The 20,247-nt window shown below is 46.3% G+C and overlaps 1 protein-coding gene across 1 annotated transcript; it reads left to right on the top strand.

The window, feature by feature from the left end:
* The first annotated feature begins 1,279 nt into the window (after window positions 1-1,279).
* On the top strand, window positions 1,280-13,592 carry LOC147106627 (uncharacterized). Its single transcript, XM_086007643.1, has 5 exons — window positions 1,280-1,418; window positions 5,653-5,776; window positions 5,864-5,912; window positions 12,606-12,695; window positions 13,476-13,592. The coding sequence occupies exons 2-5, from the start codon at window positions 5,654-5,656 to the stop codon at window positions 13,550-13,552; spliced, it is 339 nt and encodes a 112-aa protein (XP_085863769.1). The 5' UTR covers window positions 1,280-1,418; window position 5,653; the 3' UTR covers window positions 13,553-13,592.
* Window positions 13,593-20,247: the final 6,655 nt, after the last annotated feature.

Raw genomic sequence — 20,247 nt, 5'->3', positions numbered from 1 at the left:
GAGGCATGCACAGACAGGTACAACAATGGGCAAGAGTGAACAACAGTGAAGTGAACAACAGTGGAGTGAACAACAGTGGAGTGAACAACAGTGATTTACCACACAGGCAATACAATATATGTAGTTAAATAGCCACATCCAGCGATCGCGCTGTGTCCACAGCCTGTGTCAGATCTAGGCCCGTTTTCTCTAGCAGTCTCTGCCGGATGTAATTAGAGCGAAGGCCTGCGATAAAGGCATCCCGAATAAGCTCGTCTGTGTATACCGTGGCTTTCACGTCTTTGCAGTCTTTGCCAAGCACTTTTAGGGTGACTAGAAAGTCCTCTAGCGACTCTCCGGGTCGCTGTGTGCAGGTAGCAAGCAGATGCCTGGCGTACACCTCGTTGGTAGGCCGCTGAGAGTGGGCCTTTAGAATGTTGCAGGCATCCAGGTAGGTGGCGGCGTCTTGGATGAGTGGAAAAACCCGGTGGCTTACCCGATTCTGCAGGATCCCGAGTTTCACATCTCCGGTGGCTCTAGAGGCTGCGACGGCTTCGGAGTTGGCCATAAAAAATTCCAAGCACTGGAACCAGTGTCCAAACCGTGCCGATGCATCCGAAGCATGCGGGTCCAAATCCAAGCGTTCCGGTTTCAAAAGTTGATCCATCGTTGAAAGTTTGCTAATAAAATTGATGCGCCTCATTAACTTCAAGGCTCAAAGTTAACTGGATAAAACTAGGCTTTTATTAGCAAAGAAAGATGCCTGTGTCTTCACCTAGCGTTCTGCTGCAAGACAAGCCTGGGCTTGTCTTAAATAGGGCCAGGTATGGGCGGAGCCGACACACCCAATGGGGAGAAAGGGGGCGGTGCACTATATACAATACAAGGTAAAAACACAGGAGCAGGCAATACGATATATGTAGTTAAAATACAGAGTCTGATGAATGACATATTTCATCACATGCAGTAAAATATTCACGACAACTTGCCTACTTTCTTAATCTTTTATTTAAATCTGGTAATACTTATTACAATACATCAACTTCATAATAAATCCATTACATTCATTAACCACAATAAGGCTAACTTTAACAAAAATCAACTTTAAGATTAACAGTACAAATAAAATAATAAATTTTTTCAGACAAATACAATGTCAACAATACAAATACCCATAAAAAACAAGACACCTACTTTCTTTCTGGAAGTCGAGTCCGACAAACCCACCAAATGCAGTTCAAAAACTTCCAGCCAATGAGGTGATGGGTTACTGAGCGGGCGGTTTGATTGGCTGGGAGCTGGCTCCGAGTGCCCAATAATGTGACGGGAGGCTGCCGCATGCCCTTTATGTGTCTGAGTCAGGCCGAGGCTCGTTCTTTCCCCGGCCGAGCGCTTGTCTGGCGGTAACTCGAGCGCCTGGTCCCCGCTTCACTCGCCAAGTAAGTGCGGCCTGAGGCTCCGGGAAACCTCTGACTTCACCCCTTCGGTTCCAGCACTCACACCCGGGCCTGCGGTCCAGCGCTCTCCGGGTTACTTCCGAGGAAGCAAGTTGGGAGGGAAAGGCCGAGGCCTGACTGAGGCCAGGCTTTGAGGGAGGAGCGGGTCCGGGTCTGGAGGGGAAGCGGCGCCGGCTGGGTTACAGCCTCCTGCAGCCGGTGTTGGGCCCCGGGTGTTGTGTGGGGGTTTCCGCCTCATTGCTGGTTAGTCAGCAGGGGGTCAGGGAGCCCGATCCCCTCCCCCCGCCGGTTACACGTGCGATCCAACGGCCTCGCTTGTTGCGTAGTCTCCAGCCGCCTCTCCGAGCCTCGGCCCGGCCTCTCCCCGAGCTCCCGCCGTCTCGCCTCCCAACCAACGGCCCGGCGTACGCTGCCGCCTCGCATCACCACTCTGGCACTGTATCTCCCTTTTTAATACGGGAGGTATTTTGCCCTCCGCTTCCACTCTATAAATTACCTTAAATTATTTGCTTTTACATTTTTGTATTTGGTTGTAAATTTAAACAATTTTGAAACAGACGACATTGGTTAATTTTTATTCATGAAACTTTTTTATATGCATGCCCTGTTGTATTAAACATGTGATTGTAGAGGTGGTTTGGCGACATGATCCTGAAAGAATCGTTAAGGGGTGGGGAATAAGGAAGTAAGTTACTATCTTTTCAATAAAAAAATACATCTTCATGCACACTGCCAGGAGGGTGTACTATTTGGGGGGGGGACAGTTTTATGTATCACGTACACGTATTAGGAGAGCTGGATTGCTTCTTGTGCCTCTTCCCACCTCAACTTTTAACAGATTTTCCTTTACCTTCCACCCACTCAAGGCAGTCTATCTTTTATCCCTGTAATACATTTTGGTGGGGTGCCTAGGTTGAGGCATTATTAATGGCAATTTAGTAAGTAAAAAATCTATGTCCTCAAACTTGTCTTGGTGTGTAGGAGCACGGGATGAGGATGGACTAGGAAAGAATTGGGGCTGGATATAGCGCTGTGGCATCTAAATGGGAACATTTATTCATAGAAACAGGCGCAGGAGTAGGCCATTCGGCCACTCAAGACTTCTCCGCCATTCAATGAGACCATGGCAGATCATCCAAATTCAGTACCCTGTCCCTGCTTTCTCCTCATATCCCTGGATCCCTTTAGCCTTAAGAAATATATCTAACTCCTTGAATATATTTAATGAATTGGCCTCCACTGCCTTCTGTGGTAGAGAATTCCACAGGTTCACCACTCTGGGTGAAGAAATTCCTCCTCATCTATGTCCTAAATGGTTTAGCCCACATCCTTGGACTGTGACCCCTGGTTCTGGACTCCCCGGCCATCTAGTCTAGTCCATAGAATTTTATAGGTTTCGATGAGATCCCCTCTCATTCTTCTAAATTCCAGTGAGTATAAGCCCAATCGAGCCAGTATCCCCTCATACATCATTCCTGCCATCCCAGGTATCCGTCTGGTGAATCTTCGCTGCACTCCCTCCATGGCAAGAACATCCTTCCTCAGATAAGGCGACCAAAACTGCACAATACTCAAGGTGTGGTCTCACCAAGGCCCTGTACAACTGCAGCAAGACATCCTTGTTCTTGTACTCGAACCCTCACGCTACAAAGGCCAACATACCATTTGCCTTCTTAACCGCCTGCTGCACCTGCATGCTTACCTTCAGCGACTGGTGCACAAGGACACCCAGGTCTCGTTGCACTTCCCCTTCGCCCAATCTATTGCCGTTCAGATAATAATGTGCCTTCCTGTTTTTGCCACCAAAGTGGATAACCTCGCATTTATCTGCATTATACTGCATCTGCCATGCTTCTGCCCAATCACCCAACCTGTCCAAATCATACTGGAGTTTCTCGGCATCCTACTCACAGCACACACTCCCACCTAGCTTTGTGTCATCTGCAAACTTGGAGATATTACATCTAGTTCCCTAGTCTAGATCATTTATATATATTGTGAATAGCTGGGGTCCTAGGACCGATCCCTGTGGTACCCCACTAGTCAGAGTTAGATATATTTCTTAAGGTTAAAGGGATATGGGGAGAAGGCAGGGAAAGGGTACTGAATTTGGATGATCAACCATGATCTCATTGAATGGCGGATCAAGCTCGAGGGGCCGAATGGCCTACTCCTGCTCCTATCTTCTATGTTTCTATGCTTTTGTGATGTCTTGACACTGGTTGAGTTTTGGCATATCTTATTGGTTGTTGGTCCTGTCAGTCAAAGCTGTCTGGCCAGTGATATCTCAAACAAAAAAAAAATGCCATGACTCCTTAATTGATTTCAGGTTTAATGGAGAGGACCAATCAGATTGGATGCGAACTGTTGAGGACGAGCAGAGCTGGTCAGCAGAGGATGATGTCACAGGTCCCGCTTGGATTTGTGGTTCTTTTTCCTACTGTGGTCTTACTATGCTTGTTATCTGTTGTATAGATAGCTTAGCGAGGGTCAGAAAATGCAGAATTACACTCACCATTTTCTTCCACAAATTTCTGGCTTTCATCTGTGCTGTTCTGGCAGCAGCTGAGCAGAGAATGCCCTGCAGTGGTGCTGCACTATGGTGGCTGTCCTTTGGAGGGGAGGGAGAAGGGAAGTATGGCTGTTGACAGTAGAAATATATGGTTGCTAAACAAATCAAAAGCTATTCTGTTAATGTTGCAAAATCTCTACCAGTTTCCATTACTGTGCTGCCAGGTAGACAACTGACCATGGTGCTAGCCCATAATCACTATTAGTGGATATGGAGTGTGGACCCACTGTGATGGCCCAACAGTTCGCATCCTGTTTGACACGCTTGTGTCGGCTCCTTTCCATAAAACCTAAAGTCTGCTTGTTGAACCTTGTATACTTGATGGGCACTTGAGCAAAGAGCTGGAGTACAGCTCATGCCCTTGGAACTGTGCCCCGGTGTCTTCAGGAGGTGGGAGATAATTGACGTGTGGAAAAAATGAATCTGTGATTAGATCTTTCTTAAATAAACCTAACTAGATTGTGCAGTAAGAGATCAGGAGTTCCAACTTTGAGCAACAACAACTTGTGTTTGTAAACTGCCTTTACTGTAGTAAAACGTCCCAAGGCACTTCGGATGTGTTATCAAACAAAATGTGACACTGAGCCAAGTGGAGATATTGACAGGCTTGGTCCACGAGGTAGGTTTTAAGGAGCTTCTTAAAGGAGGCTAGGGGGCGGAGAGGTTTAGGGAGGGCATTCCAGGGCTTAGGACTTTGGCAACTGAAGGCACAGCCATCAATGTGGAGCGATTGAAATCAGGGATGCTCAAGAGGCCAGAATTAGGAGAGCAGATATCCTGGAGGGTTGTGGATAATCCTGGAATATTGAGCAGTTTTGGCAGATGAGGGCAGGACCCGATGATGCTTTGTGGTCTAGCCAGATCACAGAATCACAGAAACCCCACAGTGCAGATAGAGGCCATTTCGGCCCATCGAGCCTGCACCGACATATCCCACCCGATCCCCGTAACCCCTACATCAACACATATCCCACCCTATCCCCGTAACCCCACGTATTTAATCCCCCTAACACTAAGGGTCAATTTATCATAGCCAATCAACCTAACCCGCACATCTTTGGACTGTGGGAGGAAACTGGAGCACCCGGAGGAAACCCACGCAAACACGGGGAGAATGTGCAAACTCCACACAGACAGTCACCCGAGGCCGGATTCGAACCCGGGTCCCTGGCGCTGTGAGGCAACAGTGCTAACCACTATGCCACCGTGAATGGCTAAACCAGTTGTCCATTATACCCATTCAAGTCTGCATCCCTTGGACTTGAGAGCGGAGATGAGGACTGTACCAGGAGGAAGGGCCAGGGTGAGAGTAATGGTTTTCATGGGGACTAGGGCAAAAGTGGAGCTGAGGGTGTGATTGAGCTGATCAGTAGCTGCAGTAATGTCATGGTGAATGGAGGGCCAAAGGCAGTTGGAATTTTGGAAGTGCAGTAGTGTGAGTTGGGGGAGTGTTTTCCAGGGGCAGACACAAATAGGGTTGGGAGGGGGGATGTGGGTGGAGAGTAATACAAGGAAGTGATCAGAGATTGCCTTATCTGCGATTGACACGGAGAGTACATGAGATGGCAAGGTCGGGGGGGGGGTGGTGCGAGAGTGTGCGTGAACTATTGTGACTAAAGTTTCGTTTTCCTCTTCCCCTTTTAGAATGCGTTACGTTGCAGCTTACCTCCTCGCTGTATTGGGCGGCAATGAAGCCCCGTCATCAAAAGACATCAAGAAGATTCTTGACAGTGTTGGTATTGAAGCTGATGATGAGCGACTGAATAAGGTATAGTGCTTTTGTACACACTTCAGCACTGAAATTGACTGAATTCATGCTTTCTCCCAAGGTAATGCTTTTTAAAATGAATTTCAGGTTATCAGTGAGCTGAAAGGCAAGAATGTGGATGATGTCATCACTGCTGGTAAGTGGCTTTGTTTAAAATGTTCCAAACTAGTTTCAAAATGTGTTCATTAACGTGATGTCGGGGGTGTTTGCTAAGTGAGTACCTGCATGTATTGATTGCAAAGGTGGAAAAGGGGACAGAACCATGAAATGCAACCCCTGTACCACAGTTTTAAAAAAAAAAAAAAAAAAAAAAAAAAAAAATTATGGATGTAATCACAAAATTGTCACTCTAAGCCAGTGGCCCATTTACTGCCGCCTTTGTTACCTGTGAGTGAGGTTAGAGTAAAAACTTGCATTTATAGAAAATTTGACATGCAGCAAAACATCTCTCCACTTCAGAAGTTGGACGTGTCCCTTCCCCACCCCGCATAATCTGTAACATCCCTCTTCCAAAGCATGGCTACCAGAGCTGCTGTCAACAATTCTCTCAAATCAAGCTGCTTAAAACGAGTGCAGCACCAGAACAGGGCATCCTCGACATAACTGGTGCCAGAACAGCACAGGTTAAACCCAGAAATTTTGGGGGGAGTGGGAATGCAGGGTGTAGTTGCAGGGGCTGAAGGCATACTTGAAGGGGTATGTTAGAGGTAAGGAAGGCGGTCGCGAGGTGAAGTGTTTTCGGAAGAGTTTACCTCGTTAGAGCCATATTTGCAGGTTGCAGCCGAGGTAGAGTTGTCGCTGGTGTGCTTGGAGGTGATGTGGACGATGAACAGGGGTGGAACGATCCCTAGTTTAAAAGCTTAGTTATCACAACAAGCTTCAAGAGCTGGGTCTCTTTACTCTGGAGAAGAGTAGAGTGGTCACAATTACACCAGATGTCCAGAGTGACTTGGAAACTGGATCGCAGTCATAACGGCACAGAAGGAGGCCATTCAGCCTATCGAGTCTGCCGGCTCTCTGTAGAGCAATCTAGTCAGTCCCATTCCCCCTGCTCATCAGAGGGACTTGAATTTGGGGAGATGACCATCATTGTTCCCTCTTTCAGCAGCAGCTGGTGAAAATCCTGGAATTCCCTACCTAACAGCACTGTGGGAGCACCTTCACCACATGGACTGCAGCGGTTCAAGAAGGCAGCTCATCACCACCCTCTCGAGGGCAATTAGGGATGGGCAATAAATGCTGGCCTTGCCAGCGATGCCCACATCCCATAAACAAGTATGAATTTTAAAAAGCCTGCCCGGGACCTCCCGATTGATGTGCACCTTAGGGGGAACATTGGTGACCAAGTTGGATTGCCATGACATGTTTAAGTACCTTGAATAGGCTGGTTGTTTGCAAGGATAGAGACTTTTAAAAGGCATTTGATAAAGCACCACATAATAGACTTGTTAGCAATATTGACACCCATGGGATTTAAAGGGACAGTGGCAATGTGGATACAAAATTGGCTATAGGACAGAAAGCAGAGCATGTGGTGAGTTGTTTTTCAGACTGAAGGGAACTATACTGTTGTCTCCCAGGGGTCAGTATTAGGACCACTGCTCGCTCTTGATGTACATTAATGACCTGGACTTGTGTATACAAGGCATCATTTCAAAGTTTGCAAATGCTGAAACTCAGATGAAAAGGTGAGGAGACCTCAGGAGGACATAGACAGACCGGTGAAATGGGCAGACACATGGCAGAGGCAACTTAATGCAGAAAAGTGTGAAGTAATGCCTTGTGATAAGAATAAAAAGGGGCAATATAAACAAAATGGTACAAGAGACTTTGTTATATCTGGCACCGACGGGACCGAGCTGTTGCCGATCTATCAAAACTGCCGGACAAACCAGCGTTAATGTTGAAGCATACGGAGATTTGCAGCTCCGTATCTGACAACAAACACTTGCTTAGCAACAGCTTGTAAACAGTCGGCTGTACCTTGGAAGTGTCTCTGTAGCTTAACAACAGCTTCAGAGAGACTTTGCAAAGTCTGGCTGTTGGAAAAAAAAGCCACAAGAAGAAAAAAAACCTAACAAAACAGCTCCTGATTTCTGCCGGTAGATCGAGGTTTCTGGACATACAACCTCCGGATAAACCAAAGTTTCCTGTACAATTTTAAAGGGAGTGCAGGAACAGAGGCCATGGGGTTTACATACACAAATATTTGCAGGTGGCAGGATAAGTTGATCAGGCTGTTAAAGCATACAGGATCCATGGCTTTATAGACAAGCCTAGAGTACAAAAGCAAGGAAGTTATGTTAAACCTTTATAAATCACTGGTTAGGCTCCAGCTGGACTATTGTCTAATTTTGGGCACCACAAAAAAGGATGTCAGGGCCTTGGGGTGCCGAGGAGATTTACTGGAGTGGTACCTGGAATTTGGGACTTCAGTTAGAGATTGGAGAAGCTGGGGTTGTTCTCCTTGGCACAGAAGGCGAAGAGGAGATTTGCTAGGTATTCAAAATCATGAAAGCTTTTGATAGAGTAAAGAAGGAGAAACTGTTTCCAGTAGCAGGTGGATTGGTAACCAGAGGACATGGATTTAAGGTCATTGGCAAAAGAGCCAGAGGGGAGATGAGAATATTTTTTAATGCAGCGAGTTATGATGATCTGGAGTGTACTGCCTGAAAGGATCGTGGAAGCAGATTAAATAACTTTCAACAGAAAGTTGGGAAATACTTGGAGGGGGAAATTTGCAAGATGGGAATGGCATGATGGGCCGAATGACCACCTCCTGTGCTGTCATTCTAGGTTGGTTCTTTCCTGAATAAAGGGAGAAGTTGACTGTCGGCTTGGGTTGCTCATGGAGGAAATGAGTCTTAACCACCTGGTGGGGTGTATTTCATAGTCTTGAGATTTATGGTGCAAAATTGTCCTGAATTTGAAATCCCTCTGCAGTGTACCATTCTGTGGTGGAATAACTTATTTATGAATCTCTCCTCTGTAACTAAGTGCCAGGCAATGATTCGAATGGTCACTGTTGAGTTGCCCTCTAATGTCCCATTTCCCTGTAGGGAAACACTAAGGAAATGGAGAATGGTTTTCTTTTTCCTTCTCAGGCTACATACATACAATGGCCACGGGCCATCTCAAAGTGGTGGACTGTGATTGAAAACTCAGTTGGTGTTGGGAATAAAATGTGTTCCTTCCCCATTGATTGTGTTGGGTCCAGTGGACTGTCTGCTGTCAAATATTGTGATGGGAGTTAAGGTGGGGTCTCCAATTAGTCTTCAGGTGAGAGTTGGGTAGGATTAGATATTTAGTGCCGGTTTTAATGAAATGTCAGCCTCGGCTTAGTGATCTACTCTTGCCTGCAAGGCAGGTCGTGGGATCGAGCCCCACACCTGAGCACATATTCTGAGCTGGAACCTCAGTGCAGTACTGAGGGAGGTACTATCTTAGTGATCTACTCTTGCCTGCAAGGCAGGTCGTGGGATCGAGCCCCACACCTGAGCACGTATTCTGAGCTGGAACCTCAGTGCAGTACTGAGGGAGGTACTATCTTAGTGATCTACTCTTGCCTGCAAGGCAGGTCGTGGGATCGAGCCCCACACCTGAGCACGTATTCTGAGCTGGAACCTCAGTGCAGTACTGAGGGAGGTACTATCTTAGTGATCTACTCTTGCCTGCAAGGCAGGTCGTGGGATCGAGCCCCACACCTGAGCACGTATTCTGAGCTGGAACCTCAGTGCAGTACTGAGGGAGGTACTATCTTAGTGATCTACTCTTGCCTGCAAGGCAGGTCGTGGGATCGAGCCCCACACCTGAGCACGTATTCTGAGCTGGAACCTCAGTGCAGTACTGAGGGAGGTACTATCTTTCGGATGAGATGTTAAACCTCGGGTGGAGGTCAAAGATCCCATGGCAATATTCAAAGAAGAGCAGGGGAGCTCTCCTAATATCCTCAACCAGCATCACTAAAACAGATTATCTGGTCAATATCTTACTGCGGTTTATAGGACCTTGCTGTGTTCCCTGCAGTACAGCACTTCGAAGATACTCAGCGATAGTTTTGCTTTCTGGGGTTCCTTGTTGAATGGTACATCTATTGCCCCTGCTAACTGTGCCATTTAGGAGTGTGCAGGTCTGCGCCGTGTTTAACATCTGTTTGCTAAGAAAGCACTTGCATTTATATATTTTGCCTTTCATCCTCAGGACATCCCAAAGCACTTTACAGCCAATGAAGTACTTTTGAAGTGTAGACACTGTTGTAGCGAAACGTGGTGGCCAATTTGTGCAGATTTGTCCCACAAACAGTAATGGGATAATGACCTGGCAATCTGAGTGGTAGTTGAGAGAAATGTTGGTCAGGACCCTGAAAGAACTCTTCAAATAGTGCCATGGGAGCTTTTATGTCCACGAGAGTGCAGATCGGGCCTAGGTTAAATGTCTCACCTGAAAGATGGCACCTCTGATTGTACTTATTCGTTCATGGGATGTGGGTGTCGCTGGCAAGGCCAGCATTTGTTGCCCATGAGAAAGTGGTAGTGAGTCGCTGCAGTCCGTGTGGTGAAGGTACTCCCACAGCACTGTTAGGAAGGGAGTTCTGGGATTTTCACCCAGCAACGATAAAGGAACGGCAATATACTTCCAAGTCAGGATGGTGTGTGACTTGGAGTTGGCGTTTCCATGCGCCTGCTGCCCTTGTCCTTTTAGGTGGTAGAGGTTGCGGGTTTGGGAGGTGCTGCCGAAGAAGCCTTGATGAGTTGCTGCCGTGCATCTTGTCGATGGTGCACACTGCAGCCACAGTACGCCGGTGGTGGAGGGAGTGAATGTTTAAGGTGGTGGATGGGGTGCCAATCAAGCAGGATGCTTTGTCTTGGATGGTGTTGAGCTTTTTGAGTGTTGTTGGAGCTGCACTCATCGGGCAAGTGGAGAGTATTCCATCACCCTCCTGACCTTGTAGATGGGGAGTTAGGAGGTGAGACACTTACACTATGTTGACTGGTAGTGTAGCTTCATTGCATAAAATAATTACAGGAAACATATCCGGCACCGACAGGACTGAGCTGTTGCCGTCCCATCAAAACTGCCGGACAAACCAGCGCTAATGTTGAAACATATGGAGCTCCGTATCTGGCAACAAACCCTGTTGCTTAACAGCTTCTAAACAGTCGGCCATACCTTGCAAGCGTCTCTGTAGCTTAGCAACAGCTTCAGCGAGACCTTGCAGAGCCTGACTGGTGGGGGAAAAAAAGCAACGAAAAGGGAAAAAAACGAACGAAACGGCTCCTGATTATTGCCGGTGGATCGAGCATTCTGGACAGTTAACCTCCGGATAAACCAAAGGTTCCTGTAAATGAGACGGGACCCTTGTGGGGAGAGAATGTTGAGTTAGATGATGAAAGGAAATTTGCCACGATACTCCAGTCCTTTACAAAAAATTAGGATATTTGGAAAGGGGGATATCCAGAATTGGTTAAAAGGGATGTGATATTATAAAATTTAAGTAGCTAAAGGGCGGGGGGGATGTCATGATCTGATGCGATACATCCAAGGATGTTTAGGATCGTGGTTATATTAAAGATGGATGTATGCTGGAGGATTGGAGAGAAGCCATTGTAATACCCATTTTTGAAAAGGGAGAAAGAGCCAACTTGGCGAAAGACAGACCAGTTAGCTTAATATCTGCGATTGGGAAAATTTTGGAAATCGCTAGATGAGGAAATATTTGAAGCAGCCAATACCGATTGAGAGGTCGATCGTGCTTGACACTTTAAGACTATTTTAAGGAGGTGATGTATTTGGGGTAATGCAGTAGGTGTGCTCCACATGGACTTTCTGAAACCTTTTGACAAGGTACCACACGAGATGATTGGAGAAAATTAAGTGGTATGGAATTGGGGGGTTAAAAACCGATTAGAAGAAAAGAGTGTGGGGGGGAGGGTGGATGCAGGCAGTTTCTGTGTTTGGAAGTGGGTAGCGGTGTCGCAGCTTTCTGTTCTCGGACCACTTCTGTTGCTATGTATGAATGATGGGGCTCGGGGGAGTGGTGTCCAAATTTGCTTAAATAGGGAACATGGAAAATAATTGAGAACTGGATGAAGCTGTACAGGGAATCTCATTTGCTGATTTCCTTGAGCTGCATAATTTCATTTGTGTTGGTACCTAATCTGGATTCGGTGTTTGACAAGAGCCCTCAGTTGACAGTCGTGCTGCTGGAACAGAAGCTGCAAACGATCCAACATTAAACTGTTGTCCAGGGTTGAAATCTAATCCTTAGCTCTGGTATAATTTCTTCAGTTCCATAAACCTCGTGGCTTCTCGCTGATGGTTCCCTGAATATTTGCTCTTTCTATGAGATGGCACTGAGCTGAACCAGGAGCCTTGTAGGTGTAAAATGAGCAGATTATCTACCGCACCACCAAAGAGGCTTGTAGGCTCCTCCTCTGCTGAGTGTGAGGCAGCTAAGCGATGTGCTCCCTGTGCTTGCTGCTGTGAGGTGTGCAAGCATCTTGGGGCAGGTCATTAAAACAAAAAATGCTGGACACACTCTTGGATAAAGCAGCATCTGGAGAAAGAGTTAACAGAGGATCAATGGCCTTTCCCTTTGATTTCCCCATACCTCCCTTTTTTTTGTATTCAAGCACCTGGTTTTCTCTTGGTGTCTGACTCAGATTGTGGGAGCAGGCTTGCGCCCCGCATTATCTTTGCGTAGTTGTACTTGAAATGCTCAGAGTGGCTGAGTAAAAGTGGTGATTAACTTTGGAATCTGGGGGAGAAGGTGGGTGAGTGAGTTAAACACAAGTTTTGACATTGTGTTAACTAATGTCTCTCCTTTTAGGCAACGCCAAGCTTGCGAGTGTCCCAGCTGGAGGTGCTGTCGCTGCTGGTGCTGCAGGTGGTGCTGCTGCTCCAGCTGCCGCCGCTGCTGGTAAGTTATCAATTTCTTGTGCTGTTTAGGTTGCTCTAACTTCGCCTGTCTACTGAGGAGGGGGGATGAAAATGTAAACGCGGTCTGCAATTTGATGCACCGGTTAACTGGCGACTGTAGATGTAAGCCTGAACACCAGTATGCACCTTGCACTGGGGGAAATGTTAAGGACACACGTGGCAGTATTGATTTGGATGAACTTTGTGAACATTTGGTATTTTGGAGTTGGCGGGGGTGCTGTGTATTGCCTTGTTTTTGTTTGGTTCTTGAAGTTGACACTTGAAGTTAATACTTTAATGTTGCAGTGTTTAATCCTGGTGTATTTTACATGGCTAGCGTGGGCTAACAGATCTGCGGCCACATCCCACAGCGTTATCCCACCAGCATGTGTGTCGTTTGGAGCTGATCAGCTGCCAGGAGCGTACAACATTCAGCCAATATGACCACTTTCACAATGCTGAGTATTGTAAAGCACTGGGCTTAATTGTTCTATTAAAAACACGTCACCTGCCTGGCATTACTGGTAAGGAATTGGTGGCATTTAAGAATGGCCACTCGGGTGAGGTGTCAGATGACTGGCATCCGTGATAACTGAAACCACTAACAGGCCAGCTGACTCAATTGGTAACTTCCTGGTGGTTCAGTTCCAAAATGTTCAATCCTCTTAAGACCCAATCATTTTTTTGCCCTGTTTTGCTTATTTTGGGTATTTGCTCAGTCATGTGATTGTATGGAATTGAAGATCTTGGTTTTAACTGTCTAAATGCTTTGTTTTATCAGCTGAAGAAAAGAAAGAGGAGAAGAAAGAAGAGTCTGAAGAATCAGATGACGACTTGGGCTTTGGTCTCTTTGACTAAATGCAAAACTGTCTTTAAAATAAACTCTTCTGTGTTCTAATGGAATGTTCCTTGTGTTTGTACATTGGTATTAGGGGATACAATGGTGCCAGATATTTGATAATGGCAGTTGTGTTTATATTTAAAACTGCCACATAACTCCTGTAACAGCTCATTGGGGCAAAAGCACCTTTTGGTACAGTGCCGTGGAACCAGGAGGTCCCAGATTGGATCTGTTAGGTGGTTTCAGCCAGGGTGGAAGTTGGGCCTGGACAATTGGCCTCTTGACTAAGGAGGAAAATTAGTGTTCCTGATCAACTATCTAGAGCCTTCTGGAAAAGGGTATGGAGTAGAACCTGTTGTTTCCAGTATGTAATTTTAGGTGAGTTTGTTGCTGGATATTTTTTGACACTTGGCTGCAGCCTTGTGGAATGGAAGCCCATTCCTTCGCTCTGGCTCTCCGTATCCCAGTTGCACTCTTTTTACCCCACTTGTATTTTGCGTAGGCTGAATGTGACTCGTCTGCAATGTTTTGGGAGTTTTAGATTGCGTAAACTCAACCCCTGAATGGTATCTGAATCTTCTGATGCAAGCCTTGAAACGTTGGTGTTTTTCTTTGTCGTGTGTGCAACTTGCTGGAATATCTTTAGGCCAAAGTTACGGGGTCACGCAGCTAAGAGGCTTGGAGGGTGTATGAGGTGAAAGTCTCGCTTGTCAGGGCTCATTGGCCAGTTTAATGATGTCTAACTTTGTTGGTTCTATCTGTAGGCACAGAAGGAATAACTGAATGTTGTTGCAATAGGCCAATGTCACATGTGGGATGTTGTTGCATGTGAAGCCAAGTTCTGTTTTCCTGGTTGGGCAAGGCAACCTGCTGCTAGGTCTGACTTAATGCCGCTTACTGGGTCTAGAGAGCTGAGGGAATGTAACTGACTACCTCTTCAAAGTGCTTGGCCTCTTTTTTTAGCAGTTTATCTGAGACACATGTGAAATATGTAGAGGATGCACGATATATACATACACACACACACTGGTCACAAGATGGCGCCATACTTAATACAAAATTTTGATTGAACAAAAGTTTTGACTCGTTACACCACAGTGCAGTATGATACTCCAACCTGCTTGTGTTCATATTCTGATTTCAACAATTCCTTGCGTGTGAGTAATTTTACCAACTTAATGTCTAATGGACCCAATTTGGCAATGTGTTGCCAGAGGCCAGCTTAGTAACTACCATCAAACATAATATCCTAAGTTGCCAAAAGTCAATACAAGAGTAAAACTAGGCAACTGGATTTGTCTTTTTGCCTACTCTTCCACTGGGTCTGCAGTTTTTTCTGTTGCCTCCTGTAGAGGGTCACTCATGCTGGGGTACACTTCCATTGCTGCATTTAATTGACTTTCTCATGCAAGTCAAGACAATTGTGTCAGCAGACTTATCAACCATCGGGGTTTGAGGAGTTGCAGCTGAGTCGAGTAGTACTTGATGTCTGCACTAATGTTTTTTCAGCACAAACTGATTGTGGTTAGAAATGGGGACCCTGGCCAATATGTCCCTTCTGCCCCAAGCCTGCATACACTGAGCTCAACTAATGTTCCCAACATCTTCATTATAGTCCAACAGTTTTATTTGAAATCACAAGCTTTCAGAGCGCTGCTCCTTTGTCAGGTGAAGTGGAGAGATGCCTATAGACACAGATTATATAGTCAGATGCCAGATGATTACAGGTAACCTTTCTAACTGCCATTTATCACCTCGGCAGAGATAATCACAGCAATCAAAGGTGTGAATGGTGTCCAAACAGGTCAGTCAGGAAAACATTACATCAAAGAACAATGAGGTGGGGTCACAAGGGGTAAAATGTTGCAGATGCTGGGGTCTGTATGAAAAACAAATAACAGACAAAAAACATTTTCTTTGCTGGAAATCACAGCAGGTCCGGCCGCATCTGTAGAGAGAACAAACCAACGACAACTCTAGTCTGGATGACCCGTCAGGTGGGGTTACATGTAGCGTGACATGAACCCAAGATCCCGGTTGAGGCTGTCCTCATGAGTGCGGAACTTGGCTATCAGTTTCTGCTCTACGATTTTGCGTTGTGTGTCTCGAAGACTGCCTTGGAGAATGCTTACCCGAAGATCGGAGGCTGAATGTCCTTGACTGAAGTGTTCCCCAACGGGGAGGGAACACTCCTGGCTGACGATTGTTGCGCGGTGTCTGCATAGTCTCGCCGATGTACCATGCTCCGGGGCATCCTTTCCTGCAACGTATGAGGTAGACAACGTTGGCTAAGTCACATGAGTATGTACCTGGTGGGTGGTGTCCTCACGTGTGATGATGGTATCTGTGTCGATGATCTGGCATATCTTGCAGAGGTTGCCGTGGCAGGGTTGTGTGGTGTCGTGGTTGCTGTTCTCCTGAAAGCTGGGTAATTTGCTGCGAACGATGGTCTGTTTGAGGTTAGGCGGCTGTTTGAAGGCGAGTAGTGGAGGCATGGGGATGGCCTTAGCGAGGTGTTCGTCATCATTTGTCCACCCCAGTCCAACACCGGCATCTCCACACCACAACATCTTCATTGGCAGAGATCAAACTGACAACACAGACTGGAATAAAAACAGAAAATGGTGGAAACACTTGGGTCAGGCAGCATCTGTGGGGTCAATGTTGCTTCTGGTGTCCCCTGAGGATCTGTCCTTGGCCCCGTCCTTTTTCTCATCTACATGCTGCCCTTTGGCAACATCTGAAAACAGCGTCAGTTTCCACATGTACGCTAACTACACCCAGCGCTACCTCGCCACCACTTCTCTCAAACACCACCCCCCAGCGGTCTCTAAATTGTCAGATGGCTTGTCTGACATCCAGTTCTAGATGAGCAGAAATTTTCTCCAATTAAATATTGTGAAGACTGAATCCATTGTTTTCAACGTTCCCTAGCCATTGACTCCATCCCTCACCCTAACATTTGTCTTGAGGCTAAACCATATTGTTTGTAACCTTGGTGTCATATTTGACCCTGAAATGAGCTTCTGACCACATATCCGTGGCATAACGAAGACCACCTATTTCCACCTCTAACATTGCCTGTCTCCGCCCTTGCCTCAGCTCCTGCTGCTGAAACCCTCATCCATTCCTTTGTTACTTCTAGACTTGACTATTCCAACGTATTCCTGGCTGGCCTCCCATATTCCACCTCACGTAAACTTGAGGTGATCCAAAACTCGGCTGCCCGTGTCCTAACTCGCACCACGTCCCGTTCGCCCATCACCCCTGTGCTCGCTGACCTACATAGGCTCCTGGCTAAGCAATGCCTCAATTTCAAAAATTATCATCCTTGTTTTCAAATCCCCATGGCCTCGCCCCTTCCTATCTCTAATCTTCAACTTCCCCCCCACCCCACTGAGATATTTGAGCTCCTCTAATTCTGCCCTCTTGAGCACCCCTGATTATAATTGCTCAACCATTGATGGCAATGCCTTCTGTTGCCTCGGCCCTAAGCTCTGGCATTCCCTCCCTAAACCTCTCCGCCTCTCTTTCCTCCTTTAAGACGCTCCTTAAAACCTATCTCTTTGACCAAGCTTTTGCTTACTTGCCCTAATTTTTCCTTATGTGGCTCGGTGTCACTTTTTGTCTTGTAATACTCCTGTGAAGTGCCTTGGGATGTTTTACTACGTTAAAGGTGCTATATAAATACAATTTGTTGCCATTGACCTTTTCATCAGATCTGGCAAAAGGTAACCGGTTTTAAGCAAGTACAGAGGTGGGGAGGGAAGGAAAGAACAAAAGGGAAGGTCTGATGGCAGTGGAAGGCAGGAGAGATTAAATGACACAATGTATGCCAGGCAAAAGGGTGTGGTAATGTGACCAGAAACAAACAAAAGCTAGATCATTATGGGCAGCTGTTGCCTGAATAAATGGGAGCAGTGGTTATTGAACTCAATGAGTCTGGAAGGCTGCAAGTGCCTAATCGAACGATGAGGTGCTGTTCCTTGATCTTCATTAGAAGTGTAGGAGGCTGAGGTCAGAGTGGGACAGAGAATTAAAATGACAAGTGACTGAAAGCTTGGTCACGTTTGCAGACTGAATGGCAAGGCAATCACCCAATCTCCGTTTGGTCTCCTCAATGTAAAGGCGTGAGCAGCGAGTACAATATACTAAATTGGAAGTACAAGTAAATCACTGTTTTACCTGAAAGGAGTGTTTGGGGCCAGGACAGTGGAAAGGGAGGAGGTAAAAGGGCAGGTGTTGCATCTCCTGTGCTTGCACAGGAAGGTGCTGTGGGAAAGGGAGGCAGGCCCTTCTAACCACGGTAGAAGGGAATCCTTGGTTGAGAAAAAGGAAGACTTATCGGAAGCACTGGATTGGAAAGTGGCATCGTCAACAGATGCGACGGAGAATGAAATAGTCCTTACAGGGAGTGGGGTGGGAGGAAGTGTAATCAAACTGGCTGTGGGTGTTAGTGGGTTTATAGTAGATCTATTAGTCGACAGCTTATCCCCAGAAATGCAGAAAGAGAAGTTGAGGAAGGGAAGTGAAGAGTTGGGAGATGAACCTTGTGAAGGCAAGGGTGGGGTGAGAGCGGGATGCGGCACCGCTACAGTCATCAATGTACCGGAAAAAGAGGTGAGAGGGGAGATCTGTGTAGGACTGGAACAAAGAATGTTTCACGTATCCCACGAAAAAGCAGGCATAGCTAGGATCCATACAGGTTCCCATAGCGATACCTTTTACTTGGAGGAAATGAGGAGTCAAAGGAGAAGTTGTTCAATGTGAGAACAAATTCAGCCAGGTGGAAGAGGGTGGTGGTGGATGGGGACTGGTTGGGCCTCTGTTCAAGGAAGAAGCAGAGGGCCCTCAGGCAACGTTCCCTCTAATAGCTTTTTTTTTGTGTGGTTCCTTTAATTGGATGCACGGCGCATGAGCGGTTATTTACATTGAAAGCCAGTGAGTGGCCTGTGTGGAACCTCCAGACCGCTGTGCAGCTTAGTGAGTACGTTGCCCTCAGGCTGTCCTGGTGGGGGATGGAGGTGTAGAGGGACTGAAGGTCCATGGCGAAAAGTAGACGGTTAGGGCCTGGAAACTGGCAGAGGATGTTGGATTAGTCGCAGATGTAGGTGGGAAGAGACTGGACAAGAGGAGAAAAATTAGTTGCGATTGAAAGAAATAAGTTAAACAGGCTGAAACAAATAAGTCTACCAGGGCAGTCCTTTTTGTGGATCTTGGGAAAGAGGTAGAAGTGGGGTTTGGGGTTTATGAGGTTGGAGGCCATGGAAGGAAGATCTCCAGAGAAGATGAGGTCAGTGATAGTCTGGGAACGATGGCTTGATGTTTGGTGGTGTGGTCATGCTCATTTCTGCTAATCCAATACTGGATGTTGAACAAGCAGCGTGATGAATCGGATGCAGTGGAGGGGTCAAGAGAGGTGGTGGTGAAGTAGAGCTGGGTGTCGTCAGCATACATGTGGAATCTAATGTGTTTTCAGATGTTGTCGCTAAGGGGCAGCATGTAGAATCAAAGAAATTAAAGGCACAGAAGGAGGCCATTCGACCCATTGTGTCTGTGCTGGCCAAAAAAGCTATCCAGTGTAATCTCACTTTCCAGCTCTAGATCCAAAGCCCTGTTGGTTACAGCAATTCAAGTGCATATCCAAGTATTTAAAAAAAAATTTTTTTTTAGAGTGTTTCTGCCTCTACCACCCTTTCAGGCAGTGAGTTCCAGACCCCCACCACCCTCTGGGTGAAAAAATTTCTCCTCAAATCCCCGTTAATCCTACCAATTACTTTAAATCTATGCCCCCTGGTTATTGACCTTTCTGCTAGGGGAAATAGGTCCTTCCTATCCACTCTATCTAGGCCCCTCATAATTTTATACACTTCAATCAAGTCTCCCCACAGCCTCCTCTGTTCCAAAGTAAACAACCCCAGCCTATCCAATCTTTCCTCATAGCTAAAGTTCTCCAGTCCTGGCAACATCCTCGTAAATCTCCTCTGTACCACCTCTAGTGCAATCACGTTCTTGTGTTCTGCAAGGGTCGGTGCTGGTACCAATATTGTTCACCATTTTCATAAATGATTTGGACTCAGGATTTCAAAATTTGTAGAAGACACCAAATTGGGGGGCATAGTTAATACATAGGACTGCCACAAAATACAGGAAGACATTGATAAAGTTGCAGAACGGGCATATAATTGACAAATGAACTTAAATATAGGTAAGTGTGAGGTGGTACATTTTGGTAAGAAGAGTAAAGAGGCCACATACTCCTTGGAAAATAAGTGTCTAAGTGGGGTAGTGGAACAGGGGGATTCGGGGATACAGACACACAAATTAGTAAAAGTCACGATGCAGGTTAATACGGCCATTTAAAAAAGCAAACAAAGCACTGTGGTTCATTTCTAGAGGGATAGAATTGAAAAGCAGAGAAGTTATGTTAAACTTGTATAGAACCTTGGTTAGACCACACTTGGAGTACTGTGCACAGTTCTGGTCTCCATATTATAAAAAGGATATAGAGGCACTGGAGAAGGTGCAAAACAGATTTACTAGAATGATACCAGAACTGAGGGGTTATACATTTCAGGAAAGATTGAACAGGCTGGGGCTCTTTTCTCTATAAAATAGAAAAAGCTGATGGGTGACCTGATAGACGTCTTTAAGATTATGAAAGGGCTTGATAGGGTAGATGTAGAGAAGATGTTTCTACTTGCAGGGGAGA

This window comes from Somniosus microcephalus, chromosome 15 (genome assembly GCF_052327205.1).
Source record: "Somniosus microcephalus isolate GS21.2 chromosome 15, FLI_Smic_1.0, whole genome shotgun sequence".
Lineage (NCBI taxonomy): Eukaryota > Metazoa > Chordata > Chondrichthyes > Squaliformes > Somniosidae > Somniosus > Somniosus microcephalus.
Note: the sequence above shows the minus strand (reverse complement) of the source record. Positions and strands in the feature narration are given on the sequence as shown.